The 22591-nt window shown below is 44.9% G+C and overlaps 1 protein-coding gene across 7 annotated transcripts in view; it reads left to right on the top strand.

Annotated features, from left to right (window-relative positions):
* Positions 1-22591, top strand: part of GALNT13 (polypeptide N-acetylgalactosaminyltransferase 13) — a 184684-nt gene that overhangs the window by 70870 nt on the left and 91223 nt on the right. For all 7 annotated transcript variants that reach the window (XR_012717354.1, XR_012717353.1, XM_075284489.1 and 4 more), the window contains exon 2: positions 29-197. Coding sequence is in view for 5 of the 7 variants with exons in the window: in XM_075284489.1 (XP_075140590.1) it covers positions 29-197 (169 nt within the window). In the remaining 2 variants the exon portion in view is untranslated. The remainder of the gene's footprint in view (positions 1-28; positions 198-22591) is intronic.

Below are 22591 nucleotides of genomic sequence, written 5' to 3'. Positions count from 1 at the left end.
GGCATTTCTCTTTTTGTTTCCATTCTAGCTGTTATTTCGAGAAATCAAGAAGGCCCCGGAGAGCTGGGGAAGGCGGTGCTGATCCCGAAAGATGATCAGGAAAAAATGAAAGAATTGTTCAAGATCAATCAGTTTAATCTCATGGCCAGCGACTTAATCGCTTTGAATAGAAGTTTGCCGGACGTGAGGCTGGAAGGGTAAGATCTACATATTTTTGGATTTTGGAGTTATGTATTTAGGAGGTTGCTAGAGATGAGTGAACACTGTTCAGATCAGCCGTTCCGAACAGCACGCTCCCATAGAAATGAATAGAAGCACCTGGCACGGCGGCCGGCCGCCGGCAAAGTGTACGTGCCAGGGGCTTCCATTCATTTCTATGGGAGCGTGCTGTTCGGAACGGCTGATCCGAACAGTGTTCGCTCATCTCTAGAGGTTGCGCCGGGCTAAAAAATTTTTTTGAATTTTTGGAAATTTTTGGAATTCACTACCTACGAATCATTATTATACTCTCATATCCAAGGACATAATCATAGGAGACCTAGGGAAGGTGCGGGAAAATTGATAAAGGTCACACTCACTTTTCCAGGGCTCTGCTATGTTGTTCAGTCTACTTTTTCAGGGCTCCCTACGTCTTCCCACCTTCTATGTGATGTCATCAGCTCCAGGTCACAGACGAGGCCTGTGATTGGGTTTCAGAGGTTACCTAGGGGAGTGGGTGTCATGACATCACAGGCCCTTTCTCTTTTGATGGTAAAGGATCCAAAATGCCTCGTAAACCAATAATAACGCTATGTAGGGACCTTTAATAGGAAACTTACCTGTATAAAGACAAACAAATGAATCAAATGCAAATGAGATAATCACCTTTTTATGAATATGCAAATCAGCCTGCAAGTGGCCACATGCACCTTCACCGCTCCAGTTTTTATTGTTTGTTGAGTCTGCACTATGCAGGGCTCTGTCACACAACAAACAAACTCCGTGTAGTCAACCCCTGATCAGTTCCCTGCTACTTGCAAACTGCAAATGTCTAGGGGACTAATTGGAAAGGTCCAAAGGGTCAGACTACAAAGGGTAGTGGTTGTCTGTCACCATACAAACACATGGGACCGCATAGCAGCAGAACAGCAGGAGATTTTTAAGGCTGAAATTTGCAAAATTGCTTCATTTTTTCATGTTACATGTATTGAACAAAAAAAAAAGAAAAAAATTGGTTGCGTAGGTGGAAAAAAAGCTTTTGATCTAAACAAATCTCTGCTCTCGCTGCGTGCCAAAGGTAAGGTGTTTTAAGGAGCTCCGAGCCTACGGCAAACAAACAGCCGAATATTCCAGGACAATTGTATGTAGTTTTATAGTATTTACCGCTGTCTGGTAGCAATTAGCATCACGTGTCATTATGTGTTCCGCGCTGAATTCTGCACTTGATGGATAGTTTTGTATTGTTTCTAAGGAAACGGAAGGCACAACGAGATGAAACTATTTACTATGCTCCTCTTTAGTCAGACACAAATTATGTTCAAGTTAGTTAGGAAAAAGGAAAAACATTGCAATTTTTTTAAATTTAAATTTTTTTTTTCTTAATGTGATATCATGAACATACATTTAGCTCCCCATTGGCAATGGTTGGATAAGTAATGGAAGTATCCCCTAAAGACATCATGTTATTTTGCCATCCAAAAATAGAAGCCTTCATCCTGACCATATGCCTGAGGTCTGATGCAGACAGTGGGAAATAATGAATGTCAATTTTCTGCACTCTGTCTATCATTCACCAGCATGACTTTTGCTATTAAGCGATACGTACATTTTAGTTTCATGGTAGAACCCATATCTGTATCCAATTAGTATTCTACATACATCAGAATACATATATAATTATAGATATATTAACATGCACATGGATTTAGAGTACTCCAATGTATGACTAGGGGGCAATACGCAGCATTTTCCTTTAAAGGGGCACTCCAGTGGTTTATTTCATCTTGTATTATGGCATATTTTAATAAAAGAAGAAAAATTGATATGCTGGTTCTGGTGACACTAACCTATCTATCTGCAGGGCTGGGGTGATATGCTGGTTCTGGTGACACTAACCTATCTATCTGCAGGGCTGGGGTGATATACTGGTTCTGGTGACAGTAACCTATCTATCTGCAGGGCTGGGTGATATGCTGGGTCTGGTGACAGTAACCTATCTATCTGCAGGGCTGGGGTGATATGCTGGTTCTGGTGACAGTAACCTATCTATCTGCAGGGCTGGGGTGATATGCTGGTTCTGGTGACACTAACCTATCTATCTGCAGGGCTGGGGTGATATACTGGTTCTGGTGACAGTAACCTATCTATCTGCAGGACTGGGGTGATATGCTGGTTCTGGTGACACTAACCTATCTATCTGCAGGGCTGGGGTGATATACTGGTTCTGGTGACAGTAACCTATCTATCTGCAGGGCTGAGGTGATATGCTGGTTCTGGTGACAGTAACCTATCTATCTGCAGGGCTGGGGTGATATGCTGGTTCTGGTGACACTAACCTATCTATCTGCAGGGCTGGGGTGATATGCTGGTTCTGGTGACAGTAACCTATCTATCTGCAGGGCTGAGGTGATATGCTGGTTCTGGTGACAGTAACCTATCTATCTGCAGGGCTGGGGTGATATGCTGGTTCTGGGGACCATAACCTATCTATCTGCAGAACTGGGATTATATGCTGGTTCTAGTTACACTAACCTACCTATCTGCAGGGCTGGGATTATATGCTGGTTCTGGTGATACTAATCTATCTATCTGCAGGGCTGGGGTGATATACTGGTTCTGGTGACACTAACCTATCTATCTGCAGGGCTGGGGTGATATGCTGGGTCTGGTGACAGTAACCTATCTATCTGCAGGGCTGGGGTGATATGCTGGTTCTGGTGACACTAACCTATCTATCTGCAGGGCTGGGGTGATATGCTGGGTCTGGTGACAGTAACCTATCTATCTGCAGGGCTGGGGTGATATGCTGGTTCTGGTGACACTAACCTATCTATCTGCAGGGCTGGGGTGATATACTGGTTCTGGTGACACTAACCTATCTATCTGCAGGGCTGGGGTGATATGCTGGTTCTGGTGACACTAACCTATCTATCTGCAGGGCTGGGGTGATATGCTGGGTCTGGTGACAGTAACCTATCTATCTGCAGGGCTGGGGTGATATACTGGTTCTGGTGACACTAACCTATCTATCTGCAGAGCTGGGGTGATATGCTGGTTCTGGGGACCATAACCTATCTATCTGCAGGGCTGGGGTGATATACTGGTTCTGGTGACAGTAACCTATCTATCTGCAGGGCTGGGGTGATATGCTGGGTCTGGTGACAGTAACCTATCTATCTGCAGGACTGGGGTGATATGCTGGTTCTGGTGACACTAACCTATCTATCTGCAGGGCTGGGGTGATATACTGGTTCTGGTGACAGTAACCTATCTATCTGAAGGACTCATGTGATATGCTGGTTCTGGTGACACTAACCTATCTATCTGCAGGGCTGGGATTATATGCTGGTTCTGGTGATACTAATCTATCTATCTGCAGGGCTGGGGTGATATGCTGGTTCTGGTGACACTAACCTATCTATCTGCTGGGCTGGGGTGATATGCTGGCTCTGGTGACAGTAACCTATCTATCTGCAGGGCTGGGGTGATATGCTGGTTCTGGTTACACTAACCTATCTATCTGCAGGGCTGGGGTGATATGCTGGTTCTGGTGATACTAATCTATCTATCTGCAGGGCTGGGGTGATATACTGGTTCTGGTGACACTAACCTATCTATCTGCAGGGCTGGGGTGATATGCTGGGTCTGGTGACACTAACCTATCTATCTGCAGGGCTGGGGTGATATGCTGGTTCTGGTGACACTAACCTATCTATCTGCAGGGCTGGGGTGATATGCTGGGTCTGGTGACACTAACCTATCTATCTGCAGGGCTGGGGTGATATGCTGGGTCTGGTGACAGTAACCTATCTATCTGCAGGGCTGGGGTGATATGCTGGTTCTGGTGACACTAACCTATCTATCTGCAGGGCTGGGGTGATATACTGGTTCTGGTGACACTAACCTATCTATCTGCAGGGCTGGGGTGATATGCTGGTTCTGGTGACACTAACCTATCTATCTGCAGGGCTGGGGTGATATGCTGGGTCTGGTGACAGTAACCTATCTATCTGCAGGGCTGGGGTGATATACTGGTTCTGGTGACACTAACCTATCTATCTGCAGAGCTGGGGTGATATGCTGGTTCTGGGGACCATAACCTATCTATCTGCAGGGCTGGGGTGATATACTGGTTCTGGTGACAGTAACCTATCTATCTGCAGGGCTGGGGTGATATGCTGGGTCTGGTGACAGTAACCTATCTATCTGCAGGACTGGGGTGATATGCTGGTTCTGGTGACACTAACCTATCTATCTGCAGGGCTGGGGTGATATACTGGTTCTGGTGACAGTAACCTATCTATCTGAAGGACTCATGTGATATGCTGGTTCTGGTGACACTAACCTATCTATCTGCAGGGCTGGGATTATATGCTGGTTCTGGTGATACTAATCTATCTATCTGCAGGGCTGGGGTGATATGCTGGTTCTGGTGACACTAACCTATCTATCTGCTGGGCTGGGGTGATATGCTGGGTCTGGTGACAGTAACCTATCTATCTGCAGGGCTGGGGTGATATGCTGGTTCTGGTTACACTAACCTATCTATCTGCAGGGCTGGGGTGATATGCTGGTTCTGGTGATACTAATCTATCTATCTGCAGGGCTGGGGTGATATACTGGTTCTGGTGACACTAACCTATCTATCTGCAGGGCTGGGGTGATATGCTGGGTCTGGTGACACTAACCTATCTATCTGCAGGGCTGGGGTGATATGCTGGTTCTGGTGACACTAACCTATCTATCTGCAGGGCTGGGGTGATATGCTGGGTCTGGTGACAGTAACCTATCTATCTGCAGGGCTGGGGTGATATGCTGGTTCTGGTGACACTAACCTATCTATCTGCAGGGTTGGGGTGATATACTGGTTCTGGTGACACTAGCCTATCTATCTGCAGGGCTGGGGTGATATACTGGTTCTGGTGACAGTAACCTATCTATCTGCAGGGCTGGGGTGATATGCTGGTTCTGGTGACACTAACCTATCTATCTGCAGGGCTGGGGTGATATGCTGGGTCTGGTGACAGTAACCTATCTATCTGCAGGGCTGGGGTGATATGCTGGTTCTGGTGACACTAGCCTATCTATCTGCAGGGCTGGGGTGATATACTGGTTCTGGTGACACTAACCTATCTATCTGCAGAGCTGGGGTGATATGCTGGTTCTGGGGACCATAACCTATCTATCTGCAGGGCTGGGGTGATATGCTGGGTCTGGTGACAGTAACCTATCTATCTGCAGGGCTGGGGTGATATGCTGGTTCTGGTGACACTAACCTATCTATCTGCAGGGCTGGGGTGATATACTGGTTCTGGTTCCACTAACCTATCTATCTGCAGAGCTGGGGTGATATGCTGGTTCTGGGGACCATAACCTATCTATCTGCAGGGCTGGGGTGATATACTGTTTCTGGTGACAGTAACCTATCTATCTGCAGGGCTGGGGTGATATGCTGGTTCTGGTGACACTAACCTATCTATCTGCAGGGCTGGGGTGATATGCTGGTTCTGGTGACAGTAACCTATCTATCTGCAGGGCTGAGGTGATATGCTGGTTCTGGTGACAGTAACCTATCTATCTGTAGGCTGGGGTGATATGCTGGTTCTGGTGACACTAACCTATCTATCTGCAGGGCTGGGGTGATATACTGGTTCTGGTGACACTAGCCTATCTATCTGCAGGGCTGGGGTGATATACTGGTTCTGGTGACAGTAACCTATCTATCTGCAGGGCTGGGGTGATATGCTGGTTCTGGTGACACTAACCTATCTATCTGCAGGGCTGGGGTGATATACTGGTTCTGGTGACAGTAACCTATCTATCTGAAGGACTCATGTGATATGCTGGTTCTGGTGACACTAACCTATCTATCTGCAGGGCTGGGATTATATGCTGGTTCTGGTGATACTAATCTATCTATCTGCAGGGCTGGGGTGATATGCTGGTTCTGGTGACACTAACCTATCTATCTGCTGGGCTGGGGTGATATGCTGGGTCTGGTGAAGGTAACCTATCTATCTGCAGGGCTGGGGTGATATGCTGGTTCTGGTTACACTAACCTATCTATCTGCAGGGCTGGGGTGATATACTGGTTCTGGTGACACTAACCTATCTATCTGCAGGGCTGGGGTGATATGCTGGGTCTGGTGACAGTAACCTATCTATCTGCAGGGCTGGGGTGATATGCTGGTTCTGGTGACACTAACCTATCTATCTGCAGGACTGGGGTGATATACTGGTTCTGGTGACAGTAACCTATCTATCTGCAGGGCTGGGGTGATATGCTGGTTCTGGTGACACTAACCTATCTATCTGCAGGGCTGGGGTGATATGCTGGGTCTGGTGACAGTAACCTATCTATCTGCAGGGCTGGGGTGATATGCTGGTTCTGGTGACACTAGCCTATCTATCTGCAGGGCTGGGGTGATATACTGGTTCTGGTGACACTAACCTATCTATCTGCAGAGCTGGGGTGATATGCTGGTTCTGGGGACCATAACCTATCTATCTGCAGGGCTGGGGTGATATGCTGGGTCTGGTGACAGTAACCTATCTATCTGCAGGACTGGGGTGATATGCTGGTTCTGGTGACACTAACCTATCTATCTGCAGGGCTGGGGTGATATACTGGTTCTGGTGACACTAACCTATCTATCTGCAGAGCTGGGGTGATATGCTGGTTCTGGGGACCATAACCTATCTATCTGCAGGGCTGGGGTGATATGCTGGTTCTGGTGACACTAACCTATCTATCTGCAGGGCTGGGGTGATATGCTGGTTCTGGTGACAGTAACCTATCTATCTGCAGGGCTGAGGTGATATGCTGGTTCTGGTGACAGTAACCTATCTATCTGTAGGCTGGGGTGATATGCTGGTTCTGGTGACACTAACCTATCTATCTGTAGGGCTGGGGTGATATACTGGTTCTGGTGACACTAGCCTATCTATCTGCAGGGCTGGGGTGATATACTGGTTCTGGTGACAGTAACCTATCTATCTGCAGGGCTGGGGTGATATGCTGGTTCTGGTGACAGTAACCTATCTATCTGCAGGGCTGGGGTGATATGCTGGTTCTGGTGACACTAACCTATCTATCTGCAGGGCTGGGGTTATATACTGGTTCTGGTGACACTAGCCTATCTATCTGCAGGGCTGGAGTGATATGCTGGATCTGGTGACAGTAACCTATCTATCTGCAGGGCTGGGGTGATATGCTGGTTCTGGTGACACTAACCTATCTATCTGCAGGGCTGGGGTGATATGCTGGGTCTGGTGACAGTAACCTATCTATCTGCAGGGCTGGGGTGATATGCTGGTTCTGGTGACACTAGCCTATCTATCTGCAGGGCTGGGGTGATATGCTGGTTCTTGTGACAGTAACCTATCTATCTGTAGGGCTGGGGTGATATGCTGGTTCTGGTGACACTAACCTATCTATCTGCAGGGTTGGGGTGATATGCTGATTCTGGTGACAGTAACCTATCTATCTGCAGGGCTGGGGTGATATGCTGTCTTCTGGTGACCCTAACCTATCTATCTGCAGGGCTGGGGTGATATGCTGGTTCTCGTGACAGTAACCTATCTATCTGCAGGGCTGGGGTGATATGCTGGTTCTGGTGACACTAACCTATCTATCTGCAGGGCTGGGGGGATATGCTGGATCTGGTGACACTAACCTATCTATCTGCAGCTGTAGCTGTCCATTTTCATGTCTTATGAGGTCTTCTACGATGAGTCTTATAAGAGTGTACACTCAACGTGAGTAAGTATGTCGGCAAATAAATTAAAAACTAGATTAAAAAATCAATTAAAACTAAAATACAAAAAAAAGAGACCTCTACGCCTTAGCACTCTGCCGTACTACGCTATTGCCACGACGGGTACTGTTAAGGCCCATGGGGAATTCGTCAGACAGAGACCATCAAATTAGATAAATTTTACAGCGCTTACTTTGCCAAAATCATCTTGTTAGAAGCTAAAAGCGTTTTTAGAAGTATGCGTCCCTTATATGACCTTGGCAGTTATATAATGCCATCTAGACACTGTTTGATACGCTCCTTTTATCAGATTGAACTCAGCGGCTGGAAAGAAGCCTCACAGATTTCCAAACTCGAGAGTTAAGTTTTAGTCGGCTTCTTTTATTACGAAAAAAAAAAAACGAAAAAAAAAAATTAGAAAAAGAAAACCGAGGTTGAATTTGAGCTAATGTTAAAAAATGGGCAACAATCTCCCGTCGCCAAGGCTGAAAAGCATATTTCATTTTTAGTTCCCACTTCCTAATGTAATTGCTGCAATTCGGGGCCGGGAGGAAGGCGGCAGTAAATATTTATAATTAGGAGATACTAATGGATTTCTTAGATTAGGAGAAATTATCAATAACAAATCATTTATAAAGCGTTTCGGTGGATGTGAAAAATGAAAAACATCAAGATATTAAAATATTCATCTGCAGACTGCGCATTACATAAACAGCATGCGGAGGAACATTGCTGGGAGGGAAGTAATATGGCTGCCATATTCCATTAAAGGATGGCCTCATTAACTTTTATTCCAGGTCCCGGCTTGTAAACAGACCAAAGTAATTCATTGTCAACTGATCAAGTTGCGGTCAGACCGTAAAGGTGGCCGTGTGCATTGGAAGCCAACCTGCTGAGTGTGGTAGGATAGGCCCATCATCTAATGTCTATGGAGTTCTCTTGACTCTCCTTTGAAGATAGAAGTTTGGTGGAAGAAGGATCAGACTGTTACATTTTAACATGCCCGATCCCTGTGGCCAATAATTTTCTAAGTTATATGGCCATTAGAGATGAGTGAACAGTAAAATGTTCGAGGTTCGATATTCGTTTTGAGTAGCCCCTCAATATTCGACTACTCGAATCGAATATCGAACCCTATTATAGTCTATGGGGGGAAAATGCTCGTTTCAGGGGTAGGCAACGTTCGATCAAATTATACTTACCAAGTCCACGAGTGAGGGTCGGGCTGGATCCTCCGAGAAGTCTTCTCCTTGCAGCGTCCCCGCGGCATCTTCTGGCTCTGAATTCACTCTGCCAGGCATCGGGCCTGGGCAGAGCCGACTGCGCATGCCCACACTACAAGCGGACATGCGCAGTCGGCTCTGCCCAGGCCCGATGCCTGGCAGAGTGAATGAAGAGCCGGAAGACGCCGCGGGGACGCTGCAAGGAGAAGACTTCTAAAGGTAGGAGTAGAACCAGCGTTGATTGGCCGACTGTATAGCATTCAGCCAATCAATGCTGGTTCTGCATTGAACTTTTCCATTCGAATAGCGAGTGGTACTCGATCGAGTACGAGTATTTCAAATACCATAGTATTCGATCGAATTCCTACACGATCGAGTACTACTCACTCATCTCTAATGGCCATCTTAAAGGGGTTGGTTTACTCCTAATGGAGATTAAATGAGGCCTGAAGAATAACCCTCTGTCACATTCTGTAGACTTTTCCTTCCAGCTGGTCCTCAACATTCTCGGTCCTTGCTGGGTTGGAGGTGACTATCTGGGTCTTCCGGGTCATCAGTGTCCACAAATTTTGGTTCAGTCTGAAGCAGAGGTGCTATTAATATACTCTGTGGTCTCTTAAGACACCCAAGTATAATAAGGGGAGGACCAGGGGAGGTGCAGGCAAAATAAAATACACAGATACTCACCTCTCCTCACCACTCCTGAGTATCTGGGTTTGTGTCCTAGTGTCTGCTGTGTCTTCTTGTGTCCCTACTTTGACTTCATGCTTCCTGGGTTACAGCCTAAGCCTGCGGTTCGGCCACAGACGTTACATGAGGCCTCTCGATTTCATGATGATATGAGCCAACATCATGACATCAACGTTGCCCACGTGACTGCTGAGCCTCATTGGTGACCTCAGGATTCGGTAAGTCAGAGAAGACCCTGGAAGAAGCTGAAAGAACCCGCATGTGCAAGGTGGACATTGGGAAAGAAAACTGGATGCCCAGGAGAGCTGAGTGTTTGTCTTTTTCATTCTGTCCTCCCATGGACCTCTGTTTGCAATATATTGGGTCTAAAGAGATCCCAGTGTATAATAACTATTCATCGTTTTCAAATCCCAAAACATTTGGTTCCACCAAACCTAAATTTTTGGAAAATTCGTAAAGGAAACCAGTTTATCAACTAATCCAGAGAGTATTGTCTGAGAGTAGCCAACTCCACGGCTCGGCCAAGCTGAGAGTGCTTGTGTATGAGGGCGTCGGAAGGATTGCTGTTGGCGTTCTCAAGTGTATGGACCACTCTTCTCCAGTTGGATGTGACGTTCTGTATACTGTGGGACCTCATTCTGACCCCAATCGCTCCCCATCATAGTGCTGCCTATTATGGATACTATGTTACCCGGCTGTTGCTTCCGCTTATACACTTGCGTTTCGCTCTCTCTTGTCCTGTATCCTACAGACCGGCTTGTACTGTCATCTGCAGAACTTCCAGGCTCCACTTTCACAGTGGGTGCCCACAACAACCATATTCCACAGCTGAAGGTTTACTGCAGAGAATGGCCCACTTCCTTGAGATTTACACTTTCTTAGGTTTGCTGAGGGCATTCTGTTAGATAACAAATGATGTACATAATCTTTAGTGTTCCTCAATGGCAATACATCATCCTGCAAAGTGAATGCAGATTTAAGACTTCAAGGTTAGTCTAGCATGAAATTGACTTCCCGTGCTATTGCGTTTGCCTTCTGCTGATAACTTATGGAATGGCCCAGGAAATGATTAGTGTAGTCTTTGACTTTACAACCTGCTAAATAGGAGATGAGTAGAGAACAACAATAAAATAAACTGGACCCGGTTCGCCTCTTGTGCGGCTCTGTATCTGATTGAGGCTTCTATCTGCGCTCAGGAGGCCGCTACCCACATTCACTTAGACTGAATAACAAATAGATGGCGTCTGCAAAAGCCTGCTGTGTAGCTGGAGGTAAGAGCGCCAAATCACATCATCCAATCTAAGGCCCTCGCACGCTTTCCAGGGCATTAATTCTAAACAACCTTATTTTATGTGACATATTTTTTTTGCAGCAGAATGTCAAAAAATTCCATAAATATATTCTATTCTAAAATTCTAAAAATACATTTCTAACGGAACGTTTGCAGTATTCTGGTGGCGGATCGGATTTGCATTGCAAAATTAGAACATGCCGGTCTTTCAAGATAAGCTGCCATGTGTGTGTACATGGGGAGTAGCATTATTCCTGGTCATCATAGGACTTATATTCTGCAGGTTTTAGCAGTTCGTGGTCCATATTGCACACAGTAAGAAAGGGAGAATCTTCTCTAGAGTTGTGTCTTAGAACCGTGCAGGGCATATGAAGAGAAGTACTGAATTTACTGGTACATATAGATAGCACAGGATCCAACATTCACAATAGGCGGTATACAACTTACTCCCCTCCCTGCGCTAGCCTCCTCCACCTCCCTGCACAATGACCTCGGCACAAGTCACAGAGCATGCTCACCACACTGTCCAATAGAAGTTATCTCCAATAACAATGTCTCTCTTAATGTTGTAAACAGCAGCACAGACAAGATGGCCGCCCCCATAATCCTATACAGAAAACAGAATAAAATGTACAATCTGAAAAAAAATCTGATTAAAAAAATAAGAATAACTTTTTCTTTAGTAAAAATATACTTGGTAATACAAAACCCTCTATATGACCCCTAAAAGATTAAAATCAAGAGAATGTGATTGCAAATACAACATATCACGTGAATTTACCTAGGATTTTTTTTTTTTATACCTGTTTTATCTCGCCACCCTAATGGTGGCTGCAGGCAAATAGTATTCATACAACTAAATGGGCCTGAGCTGCAGTACCAGGTACAACCATGGACAGGAGTGGCGCTACGTCAGACTCTTTTTTTTTTTTTTTTTTCTATACACTCCCTCTTGGTATAATCTCTATGTGTAGACATGGGTGGACCTCACCATTTTGTTTTAAGAATATTTGTGAGGTTCAGTCCTGGTGTTCATTTCAGGCCAAACCTATTCAGAACAAGCTGGTGGTGCTGTTATTGGTATGGGATCCCCTCTGATCCCAGAGTATAGTAAGTGGTATGCTCACCTTGCCTCACCTCTCCTGGGCATCCTCATGGCATCTGGTGGTACCTCACAGTCTGTGGCCGACGTTGTGTGACTCTGGGGTGTGTCACATAATTCAAAAGAGGCCAGAAGAGATACCTGGAAGACGACACTGAGATGGGTATAACTGGTTATTATGTTGCGCACCTCCCCTGGATCGCAACTTATTATACCCCAGAGTGTAACAATGTTTCATGCGTGTCAAACTACAAGTTTTTTGATTTAGGTTGAGCCCAAAACTTTTGGAAAATTTGGGTGGAATCCATTTGGATCGAACCAGATTCCATCCAAACTCATTGGCAACATTTTGCGTTCCTTATTGTATCCCGATGGAGTCTTCAGTACAGTCTTACGTCCTCTCACCTTACCGTACTCTACAAATACACGAAAAAATTCCAACCCATAAAAGAACATTCTATTAGTGGCAATTGAACCGTAAGGTGTCGTCGGCTTAGGAGCGCGAGTTCACTCCAGAGAAGGGTTTTTGATGTGTGAAGCTTTGTAGAGATGAAGGATAATATATAGAGAGAGGTGACCCTTATACATAGCTATGAGCAAGTGATCGTCACTTGACTGCCGCCGTTTTCAGTCGAATATTGTCAAGCGAAACGTTCAAAGGTAAGAAAACAATCCAGGGGCCGAGGAACTGCAGAAAAGTCACTTACAGGCCTTGAAGGCAATAATAAAAAGACACGCTCCGACACCGCCACCTCGTCTAACAGAGAGAAGAAATCAGATAGGCAGAATTATGATAAAATAGCCGGCGAATCCCCGGGTGACACAGCGGGAAATGAAATGATGGAAACGCTTATTTCTTTGTTAGTTCCGACCTCAACGTGAAGTATTTTAATTGAAAAATCCAGTGGCTGAATTCTATCAGCAATTTACTTGATACGTTGTAAAAGAGATTATCATATTTTCCCATGACTCTAATTGAAGCCGCGTCTGATGTTTTATGTAAAAACAAAGATGTGCGCCATACGGTAAATGCTGACATAGTTCTGAGGTTATCTCAAGATGCTTGGAAACAGGTGTTAATATGGATACAATAGATAGATAGATAGATAGATAGATAGATGATAGATAGATAGATAGATAGATAGATAGGAGATAGATAGATAGATAGATAGATAGGAGATAGATAGATAGATAGATAGATAGATAGATAGATAGATAGATAGATAGATAGATAGGAGATAGATAGATAGATAGATAGATAGATAGGAGATAGATAGATAGATAGATAGATAGATAGATAGATAGATAGATAGGAGATAGATAGATAGGAGATAGATAGATTATACTGTATAAAGATAGACTTATGTTTTGCACAAAATGGTCAAAAATTGGCTGTAATATGTGCAGAAACTTGACAGCAAGGTTTCGGTTCCGCTGCAGCACCTCCGCAGGAGAAATGAAACATTACACAGTCTGATTGAAATCAAGAGTCTGTCAGTGTAATGCATGGATATGTTGGCTCCACCAAGTAGAAAGAATGAGAATGTATCTGTAGCCTTGAGCAAATCAATAGCTCCAATTTGATTTCTTCTAGGCATAATCCTGAGTCCTAACTATGATATTTTCCAGATAGCATATGTGAGATGGATGGATAGATAGATAGATAATAGATAGATAGATAGATAGATAGATAGATAGATAGATAGATAGAACAGTGAGATATAGATAGATACCGATAGATAGATAGATAGATAGATAGATAGATAGATAGATAGATAGATAGATAGATAGAACAGTAAGGGATTGATAGATAGATAGTTTAGTGAGATATAGATAGATAGATAGATAGATAGATAGATAGATAGATTAGTGAGATATAGATAGTTAGATATATAGATAGGAGATAGATAGATAGATAGATAGATAGATAGATAGATAGATTAGTGAGATATAGATAGTTAGATATATAGATAGGAGATAGATAGATAGATAGATAGATAGATAGATAGATAGATAGGAGATAGATAGAACAGTGAGATATAGATAGATAGATAGATAGATAGATAGATAGATAGATAGATAGATTAGTGAGATATAGATAGATAGTTAGATATATAGATAGGAGATAGATAGATAGTTAGTTAGACAAATAGATAGTTAGATAAATAGATAGATAGATAGATAGATAGATAGATAGATAGATAGATAGATCTCTAAGCAGTAACAATCTCTGGATTGGGAAATTAGGGAATTTCTAAGGCAATGAATGATATAGTTTTCATAACCTATCTTATTAAAGAATACTGTTTCCTTCTCCACTTATAAGACTGTTTTCTCCTCTTCACCTTCACTCAAACCCTTATATCTAATATCACCCATATCTAGATCCATTCTCACAACATTCTATGGAGATAGGGAGGAGGAGGGGGAGGCTGCTGACTGGTTAACACATGTAATGCCCCATTCTCTACAGTGTTATAGCATTATCTTACCAGATATTGTAGGGTTAAAAGAGTTATCTCATTCACAGCCTCAGTTTGTGTCTTTTTAAGCCGCCTCTTCCTTCCCTCTCCATAGACTTCTATGTTAGATTAAATCAGCCTGATAAATGGAGAACGAAGCAATTTCCTTGAATAAGATATATTACAAAGTTTCTTCTATTCGCTTGTAGTATCCATTTATGAAAAGTCCTATTATAGACAGAGATACAATGTAATATTTGATATTGTACATTCCTTGCCTATTTGATCAGTTCTTGCTTCATTAGAGTCCTATAAAGGTGTGAACAGGTGCATAGCTATAGGCAGAGCAGAGGTAGCAATAAGAAGGGAAGGCACCAGTGTCATAAATGGCCCCTTGGCGCTGTAGGGAGGGACCTTGTGTTTTGCCTTTCGGTTCCGGGGATCTTATCTTAGTCTTAAGATTAGTCAGTGCTGTATCTCTGCAGTGAATATTGATGAGAAGGCCGCGCTGCAATGGAAGCAATTTTGCCCATATTTAGTATTAGAAAATTGTTTGGTTGATGTTACAGCCTGAAACTCAACAGAGGATACTTTCATGTTGGAGTATATTTGCCCGGCGTGAGCACTTTAATTGGAGGATAAACCTGTCCGACCGGCCTTACATAAACAAAGCACATTAATGGACCTAGCCTTTAATTAGTAAACCGCAGCCGCTTACGGAGAAATATTAAGTCGCCATCATCATAGTGTAATCACAGAGGCACCGATTCCCCTGACGGCGGCCGGGAGTCTAATGTGGAAAATGAGGTTGTTATGAGCATAGCCTTTGTTACTACAGACACATCCTACTGAATTAGATGCAGACGATATATCATCTGACTATTCAGATACATCTCCTCTTCAGTGCATGATGCCGCGTCCTACTTTCCAGCGGCTCACATTTGTAATAAGCATTATTGCTTCCTGTCATTCAGTAATCCAAGATCTTTTTCCGTGAAACATCAATATATTTGGGATATCTGAGGCCCAGTTCACATCAGCGTTCGGGTTTCCGTTCAGGGATGCCACTTGGAGACCCCCCATGGGAAACCCATGGCCTCCATAGATTGTAATGGGGTCCATATAGATTCTGCAAAGCAAAAGTCCTGAAATCGAGCAGAAGCCACACAGACCCCATATAGTCTATAGGGTCCGTGGGTTTCCTTAGGTAATTATTTTTTAATGCATATAGGTTTCCGTTCAGGGGGCCCCAAAGTGGACTTCCCGAACGGAAACCCGAAAGTAGATGTGAATGGGCCTCAGCCATGTTGGTGGGACTGACTCTGGGGACTACTCACCAATAACCCCAAGGAAATAGACCTTAGTATCCTTGAAATGTGAGTGTCTTTTGAGTCAGAGTCTGAGACCAACGGAGGATCTTCTGGTAGTCTGGTGGGCCAAGCCACCCCTGGACAATCCAATTGTAACAATCCAAGACAGAACTGACTGGCAAACAGATGGGACCCCTGATGTGTATTATGTTGGACTGTCATATACCTATGTCACACTATTGCAGTGACTGACACATATACAGTGGGCCACATTTAGTGTAGGCGACACTCTTTTGTATATTACGGTGGTAATAATTTGATGTAATGTATTAAAGAATGGGAAGGACACCATTGAACTTGAAGCAGATTCTGCATCAAATTCCTATATTTGAGCACCCACTTAGGGTGCCCGCCTGCCGTATGGAAGATCCTGGGTTTGAGACTACACTGACTTGTGTCTATGTGACTTATCTCAACCTCCACATCTGCCTTTGGCTGACTGGTGGTGGTGGTGATGAAGGTGGTCCGGACTGGAACCAGAAATTAAAATCATCCATGTGTATGTGCAGGCCAGCTGTGATGGAGCCCTGGACGGCCACCCTGATATTCTGCCCACATTGTGTGGTTGTGCCAATACTGAGCCATGCTGTGCCTACGTAGTACCCAGCGGTCACTATTATCTCACCAGTATTACACAGTGCCCGTTGTACCACACTGTGCCTCTTTTCTGCACGTATTCAGTAAATCCATTGAAGTGTACACCACAAGGTAACTTACTATTATTCCCAATGACCGGAGCAATTTATAAGAAATTATTTTTAATCAATCCCTTGCAGGTTAGACAATAGCGGGGATTATACTCGCTCGCAGCGGTTGTACATCATGCTGACCCGCTCTTCAATCCAATCCCTATTTTTATTCAGTGTGACATATTGGCATTGTTCTATGCCAACCTCCTAATGGGAGTTTTACAGTAAGTTGCGTTTTGCTTTGTACACGGAACCTGTAACACGTTCTCCAGACGCGAGCGCGGTCTATATACTCCAGTCATTTATCAGAACAATATGCAGAGTGGAGTTAATGGAGTGTGAACAACATGGCGTTCTCACACATTTCTCAGCCCAGAGGGCATTGTGTGATGTGTTCTCCATTATCGAGAAATGATGAAGGCCAGGAAAAAAATCTAAGATGGGTCAGTAACTTCACTGCCTCGCTTTAGATACTCTCCGAGAAGTTGGCGTTGACTTTAGCAAAAGTTGTCAAGCTGGAAATAGATGTCTATAGAGAAATCTGGTAGAAAAGGGAAATTATACTTGGTGGTAGGAATAATGACTCAAGGCAGGGGCGTAACTACCAGGGTAGCAACGGTGGCCACAGGACCCGGGACATTAGGGGGCCCGGCGACAGCCACTACCACTGTGTTTTTTTGTTTTTTTTTAATAGGCAGTTACCCGCTGGAGTTATTGAGCCCTCTATGAGGCATCATGCTGTGTGTGCAGGGGCCTCTATGAGGCATCATGCTGTGTGTGCAGGGGACACTATGAGGCATCATGCTGTGTGTGCAGGGGCCACTATGCAGCATCATACTGTGTGTGCAGGGGCCTCTATGAGGCATCATGCTGTGTGTGCAGGGGCCACTATGAGGCATCATGCTGTGTGTGCAGGGGCCACTATGCAGCATCATACTGTGTATGCATGGGCCTCTATGAGGCATCATGCTGTGTGTGCAGGGGCCACTATGAGGCATCATGCTGTGTGTGCAGGGGCCACTATGAGGCATTATACTGTGGGTGCAGGGGCCACTATGAGGCATCATACTGTGTGTGCAGGGGCCACTATGAGGCATCATACTGTGTGTGCAGGGGCCACTATGAGGCATCATGCTGTGTGTGCAGGGGCCACTATGAGGCATCATGCTATGTGCGCAGGGGCCACTATGAGGCATCATACTGTGTGTGCAGGGGCCACTATGAGGCATCATACTGTGTGTGCAGGGGCCACTATGAGGCATCATACTGTGTGTGCAGGGGCCACTATGAGGCATCATGCTGTATGTGCAGGGGCCACTTTGGAACATCATGCTGTCTGTGCAGGGGCCACTATGAGGCATCAAGCTGTGTGTGCAGGGGCCACTATGGGGCATAATATTGCATGCTGGCGTGAGGGGGGGGGGGAGTTGGTTGGAGCCTTTGGTATTGGTCAGGGGGACCCCATATCAAAAGTTCGCCACGGGGCTCCATCATTCCTAGTTATGCCACTGACTCAAGGGGATAGGACAACTCTTTGGGGAAATGCAAAATTTACAGCTGCTCCTGGTTTTCTAAATTGCAATTAAAAATAATACAAAAATTAAAATGCAATTGCTATTTACTTGTCCAGGAACTGGAGAAATCGTCATGGCGGTCTGGGCCCAGATATAGAAAGAAAGAGAATTGTACAAATGGGACATGTGTGATAAAAAATTGTGCAGGGGACCGAAGCTGAGTTTTGCACCAAGATACAGTCCTATGAAAAAGTTTGGGCACCCCTATTAATCTTAATCATTTTTAGTTCTAAATATTTTGGTGTTTGCAGCAGCCATGTCAGTTTGATATATCTAATAACTGATGGACACAGTAATATTTCAGGATTGAAATGAGGTTTATTGTACTAACAGAAAATGCGCAATATGCATTAAACCAAAATTTGACCGGTGCAAAAGTATGGGCACCTCAACAGAAAAGTGACATTAATATTTAGTACATCCTCCTTTTGCAAAGATAACAGCCTCTAGTCGCTTCCTGTAGCTTTTAATCAGTTCCTGGATCCTGGATGAAGGGATTTTGGACCATTTCTTTCTACAAAACAATTCAAGTTCAGTTAAGTTTGATGGTCGCCGAACATGGACAGCCCGCTCTCAAATGATCTGAAAACAAAGATTGTTCAACATAGTTGTTCAGGGGAAGGATACAAAAAGTTGTCTCAGAGATTTAACCTGTCAGTTTCCACTGTGAGGAACATAGTAAGGAAATGGAAGACCACAGGGACAGTTCTTGTTAAGCCCAGAAGTGGCAGGCCAAGAAAAATATCAGAAAGGCAGAGAAGAAGAATGGTGAGAACAGTCAAGGACAATCCACAGACCACCTCCAAAGAGCTGCAGCATCATCTTGCTGCAGATGGTGTCACTGTGCATCGGTAACAATACAGCGCACTTTGCACAAATAGAAGCTGTATGGGAGAGTGATGAGAAAGAAGCCGTTTCTGCAAGCACACCACAAACAGAGTCGCCTGAGGTATGAAAAAGCACATTTGGACAAGCCAGCTTCATTTTGGAAGAAGTTCCTGTGGACTGATGAAACAAACATTGAGTTGTTTGGTCATACAAAAAGGCGTTATGCATGGCGTCCAAAAAAAACAGCATTACAAGAAAAACACATGCTACCCACTGTAAAATTTGGTGGAGGTTCCATCATGCTTTGGGGCTGTGTGGCCAATGCCGGCATCGGGAATCTTGTTAAAGTTGAGGGTCGCATGGATTCCACTCAGTATCAGCAGATTCTTGAGAATAATGTTCAAGAATCAGTGACGAAGTTGAAGTTACGCCGGGGATGGATATTTCAGCAAGACAATGATCCAAAACACCGCTCCAAATCAACTCAGGCATTCATGCAGAGGAACAATTACAATGTTCTGGAATGGCCATCCCAGTCCCCAGACCTGAATATCATTGAACATCTGTGGGATGATTTGAAGCGGGCTGTCCATGCTCGGCGACCATCTAACTTAACTGAACTTGAATTGTTTGTCCAAAATACCTTTATCCAGGATCCAGGAACTGATTAAAAGCTACAGGAAGCGACTAGAGGCTGTTATCTTTGCAAAAGGAGGATGTACTAAATATTAATGTCACTTTTCTGTTGAGGTGCCCATACTTTTGCACCGGTCAAATTTTGGTTTAATGCATATTGCACATTTTCTGTTAGTACAATAAACCTCATTTCAATCCTGAAATATTACTGTGTCCATCAGTTATTAGATATATCAAACTGAAATGGCTGCTGCAAATACCAAAATATTTAGAACTAAAAATGATTAAGATTAATAGGGGTGCCCAAACTTTTTCATAGGACTGTATGTGAGCCTTTGCTTAAGGGTCTTGGCCGTCGAACCCCACTAACCCCTACCCAGTACAATCCGAACAATACATTTCTATGCAGACGACACGTTCCCTGTTCATCTAGAATTCGCGTCTTTGTAATGTCGCCATTGCCACGGCGCTGTGAAGAGGGCACCACTGGCACATTGAAGAGCTCTCCGATAATTTTGTGGATATTATTCGGCTCATTAAGTTTCTACAGAATGACTTCACTTTACATCGTGTTACTTACAGGAACAATGCATTACAAGGATATAGGATGACGCTCTAGACTACCGCAGCAGGAATGACTACAACCCCTATCATTGACATGACAACGACGCTACCACCGTGTAACGAAATGTGCTACGCGCCCCAGATCTGTAACACTCCTACAGTAGGCAGTTAATAAGAACGTGGCGGGATTTTTCACGTATGAAGCTGCATAAAGCCAACAGACATAACAGATCAACGCCTAGAGAATCAGTGCCAGACTAGAAAGCAGCTTTTTGGACAGCAGGGGATCTCTCTGTCAGCAGAAAGAACAGCATTGTTGTCTTGTCTGCGGCACAACCTCGCTTGTCTGCACTTTATACCATTCCTATTATTTCATAGCATAAAAACCTTCCAAACGCCGCAGCCCACGGCCCGGTAATTGTTACTGTAATGTAAAGTGTAGGGAAATCCAGGGGAAATTAAGAAGAATACCCGCGCCGAATATTAAAGATCTATGGTAGCGAAAAGCGTGAGGGGCTTGGGGCAGAAGTTTAGTTTGGTCCTTGTCCTCATGATGGTAATATTTTGGGGGGCTTCAAGTGGTTATGGATTATCAGTAACACCCCTGGTGGACTAGAGCATCAAGGGTATCAATACCTACAACTTTGGTGCTTAAAGGGATTGTCCAGACACAACGGCACACTCACTTTGCCATGGTACTCTGTTGGGCAGTACCCTTCCTGTGCTGGGACTCGAGACAGGAAGTGAAGGGACTCAAAAGACCGATCGGCCGCACTTGTCACGTCAACCTCCCCACTTCTCAGTGGCGTAACTACCGCCATAGCAGCAGAGGCAGCTGCCACAGGGCCCGGGACATTAGGGGCCCGGTGACAGCCGCTACCGCTGCTATCATTATATTCGGGGGTCTTTTCGGTCCCCTGAGTATAATGATCAGTGGACCGGGAGAGGTAAGAAACATAAAAAACACTGTTACTTACTTCTCCACGATCTGTGCAGACTTTGGCCTAGTCGCCTGACGTCATGTGACATCTGACGTCATTGAAGATCGACTACTTTGGAGGCCGACAGCGTAGGAGACGGGAGATAGGTGAGTAACAGTAGTTTTTTTAATGTTTTTTTTTCCCCTCGGTCTCCGATTATTATACTCTGGGGTCTGAAAAGACCCCAGAGTATAATAATTGTTTATGTGTGTCCACAGTGGGACATAATACTGTGTGCAGGGGCCACTATGGGCCATAATGCTGTGTGCAGGGGCCACTATGGGGGATAATACTGTGTGCAGGGGCCACTATGGGACATAATACTGTGTGCAGGGGCCACTATGGGCCATAATACTGTGTGCAGGGGCCACTATGGGGGATAATACTGTGTGCAGGGGCCACTATGGGACATAATACTGTGTGCAGGGGCTAGTATGGGGGATAATACTGTGTGCAGGGGCCACTATGGGACATAATACTGTGTGCAGGGACCACTATGGGGGATAATACTGTGTGCAGGGGCCACTATGGGACATAATACTGTGTGCAGGGGCTAGTATGGGGGATAATACTGTGTGCAGGGGCCACTATGGGGGATAATACTGTGTGCAGGGGCCACTATGGGGGATAATACTGTGTGCAGGGGCCACTATTGGGGATAATACTGTGTGCAGGAGCCACTATGGGGGATAATACTGTGTGCAGGGGCCACTATGGGGGATAATACTGTGTGCAGGAGCCACTATGGGGGATAATACTGTGTGCAGAGGCCACTATGGGGGATAATACTGTGTACAGGGGCCACTATGGGGAATAATACTGTGTGAAGGGGCCACTATGGGGCATAATAGAGCGTGCAGGAATGCGGAGGGGGGGGTCAGTTGAGGTCCTCGGCATCGGTGTCGGTCGGGGGGGGGGGGGGGTTCCCATGTCAAAAGTTCGCCACGGGGCCCTGCCATTTCTAGTTACGCCACTGCCACTTCTAGAAACAAAAGCTAAGGGGACCGGGATTGTACAAGGGAGCTCCAGGGATATATTAGGGTGAATTTTTGGTTTTACAGCCTCGGCCGCTGCTGAAGATCCTATAATTCCTGGATAGCCCATTCAATGCCATAGTCAATGGTCATCTAGGATATTTAAGACGTCAGAGCCAGTACACAAAGTGGTCTTGAATATTAAGGGTGTCGATAACAATGACATTATGGAAAGGACCATATCACATCCCTA

Source organism: Leptodactylus fuscus, chromosome 8 (assembly GCF_031893055.1).
Source record: "Leptodactylus fuscus isolate aLepFus1 chromosome 8, aLepFus1.hap2, whole genome shotgun sequence".
In the NCBI taxonomy this organism is placed as follows: Eukaryota; Metazoa; Chordata; class Amphibia; order Anura; family Leptodactylidae; genus Leptodactylus; species Leptodactylus fuscus.
The sequence above is the reverse complement of the archived record's forward strand: the minus strand, read 5'-3'. Positions and strand labels throughout refer to the sequence as shown.